The sequence below is a fragment of the Papio anubis genome, chromosome 13, assembly GCF_008728515.1.
Source record: "Papio anubis isolate 15944 chromosome 13, Panubis1.0, whole genome shotgun sequence".
NCBI classification, from domain to species: Eukaryota; Metazoa; Chordata; class Mammalia; order Primates; family Cercopithecidae; genus Papio; species Papio anubis.
In genome coordinates, this window is record NC_044988.1 from 64,010,136 (window position 1) to 64,012,290 (window position 2,155).

At 46.7% G+C, this 2,155-nt stretch overlaps 1 protein-coding gene across 1 annotated transcript; it reads right to left on the reverse strand.

Annotated features, from left to right (window-relative positions):
- Positions 1–593: 593 nt before the first annotated feature.
- On the reverse strand, positions 594–1,700 carry LOC101014490 (olfactory receptor 2S2). Its single transcript, XM_031654315.1, has one exon. The coding sequence runs from the start codon at positions 1,650–1,652 to the stop codon at positions 693–695; it is 960 nt and encodes a 319-aa protein (XP_031510175.1). The 5' UTR covers positions 1,653–1,700; the 3' UTR covers positions 594–692.
- Between the last annotated feature and the right edge of the window lie 455 nt (positions 1,701–2,155).

Consider the following 2,155-nt stretch of genomic DNA (forward strand, 5'->3'; position numbering starts at 1 on the left):
CATCTTTTTTGTAGAACATGACTTGGCATCTATCAGAATACAAGCTTTCCTGTTGTGAAATTCTGTAAGAATGTCAAATTTGAACTCATTACTCCTTGAAGTTTATTTAATTTACTAGGCGGTGTTTAATGATCTGCAGTGCATCAAGAAAAAATAGCCTAAATTTTCTCATAGCTAAAAATATATCCAGTCATTAAAATAGATTATTCACAACCAGAAGCTCTCTAAGTGAAGAACTTATCTTTTCTTAGCCATTCAGGCAAACTGAGTGCATTAAACTAAAGCCTCAATGAAAATTTCCACTCCTTCCTTATTCCTCTGATTTCCCTGATGAATCCAGTAGGGCTGGTAAGTTGCTGTGAGAACCTTCTCACGTCCCTGTTCTAAATCTAGAGCTGAGACACTCTAAGGGCCATGCATCATGCTTTCGTGGCTGCTTTCTTGTGTGGTTTTACCATGTGTTCAGAGTGCCTTCATCACAGTTGATTATTTATTGAGTCTGGTGTCTGCTGAAGCTGTCAGACACAGGACTAAACTCAGGAGATATCATCTGAAAAGTTTAACATTTCCTGCAAATGGACTTAGGGTGAGAGACCATTATATGCCACATGACTTGGCTTTTGAATGGCAGCTGATGTGATTGTGATTCCTTACTTCCATGTGGGTGACAATCACAGAGGACCCCTCCACCATCACTGAGTGAAGCCTTTTGGTCTCAGCAGGCTCCTCACAGCGGCCTTCACGTCCTTGTTCCTTAGGCTGTAGATGATGGGGTTGAGCATGGGGGTCACCACCCCATAGAAAAGAGGGGTGAGTTTGTCTGAAAGATCCTCTTTGTCTGCTCCCATGGAGTCCTTAGACTTGGGCTTCCCATACATGAAGAATAAGGTCCCGTAGAAGACAATCACCACAGTGAGGTGGGCAGAGCAGGTGGAGAAGGCCTTTCTCCTCCCCTCAGCTGAGGGGATCCTCAGGATGGTGGCGATGATGAAGACATAGGAGAAAGAGATGAACAGAACCGGGACTCCCAGGAAGATCACATTTGTCACCTCCATGCTGATCACATTGATGGAAATGTCAGCACAGGCCAACTTGAGAACAGCCAGAATCTCACAGGTGAAGTGGTTGATGATGTTGTTCCCACAGAAGGGCAGCTGAATTGCCAAGGATGTGTGTACCACGGAAGCAGCACCACCAATAGCCCAGGAGCTGGCAGCCATGGGCACATAGGCAGCCTTGCTCATGATCACAGGGTACCTAAGGGGGTTGCAGATGGCCACATAGCGATCAAACGCCATCACACTCAGGAGCAAGCACTCTGTTCCTGCCATGGCAAAGGAGAGTGCCATCTGCACAGCACAGGCTGAGAAGGAGATGGTTTCCTGGGGAGTCAAAAAGCTGTCCAGGACCAGTGGGACTGAGGAGGTAGTGAAGCAGATGTCCAGGAAGGAAAGGTTCCCCAGGAAGAAGTACATGGGTGTGTGCAGGCGGGAGTCAAGGATAGTCACCAGGATGAGGAACCCGTTGCCCAGCAGGATCACCAGGTACATTAGCAGGATGAGCACGAAGAATGTCTTTTCCAGCTCTGGGTGGGCAGAGAGCCCCAGGAGAGTGAACCCCATCACAGGGGAGGTCTCATTGGCTTTTTCCATGTGATATCCCCTCTGCCATCAGCAAAGTACTGAGCAGCACATCAGGCTTTTTGGAAAGAGTCCTAGGCATCTGATATGTGGTCAAGTTCCACTGCATAATAGAAGAACATACCTGTGCAAGAGAAAAATGATGAAAAGAGACAGTAGGGGTATCTTAGAAGACAGAAGGTCAGAGCTGAACAGGTAGTGGGTGAGGGCCTCAAATGTCCAGTTGTGCCTGAGGGATTTTTCTGATGTTGCTGCACCCTCTCGGTGTCCACAAAGGTAATAGAGGCCTAGGGAGGAGGAGTGACCTGTCCAAATCTTCTGAGCAAGTTGGTGACAGAGACAAGACTTGGACCCAGCAGAGCATATCCCTGGCCCAAGGTGGGTTTTTCCTCTGCATTATGATTAAGTACTAGGAAATGCTATGAATTATTTCTCTTTAATGTAAATCCACAACAATTTCATTTGATCTGGGCTTTCTTAGATTCTCAGAGAGGAAAATTCCCAAGAAGATGCAA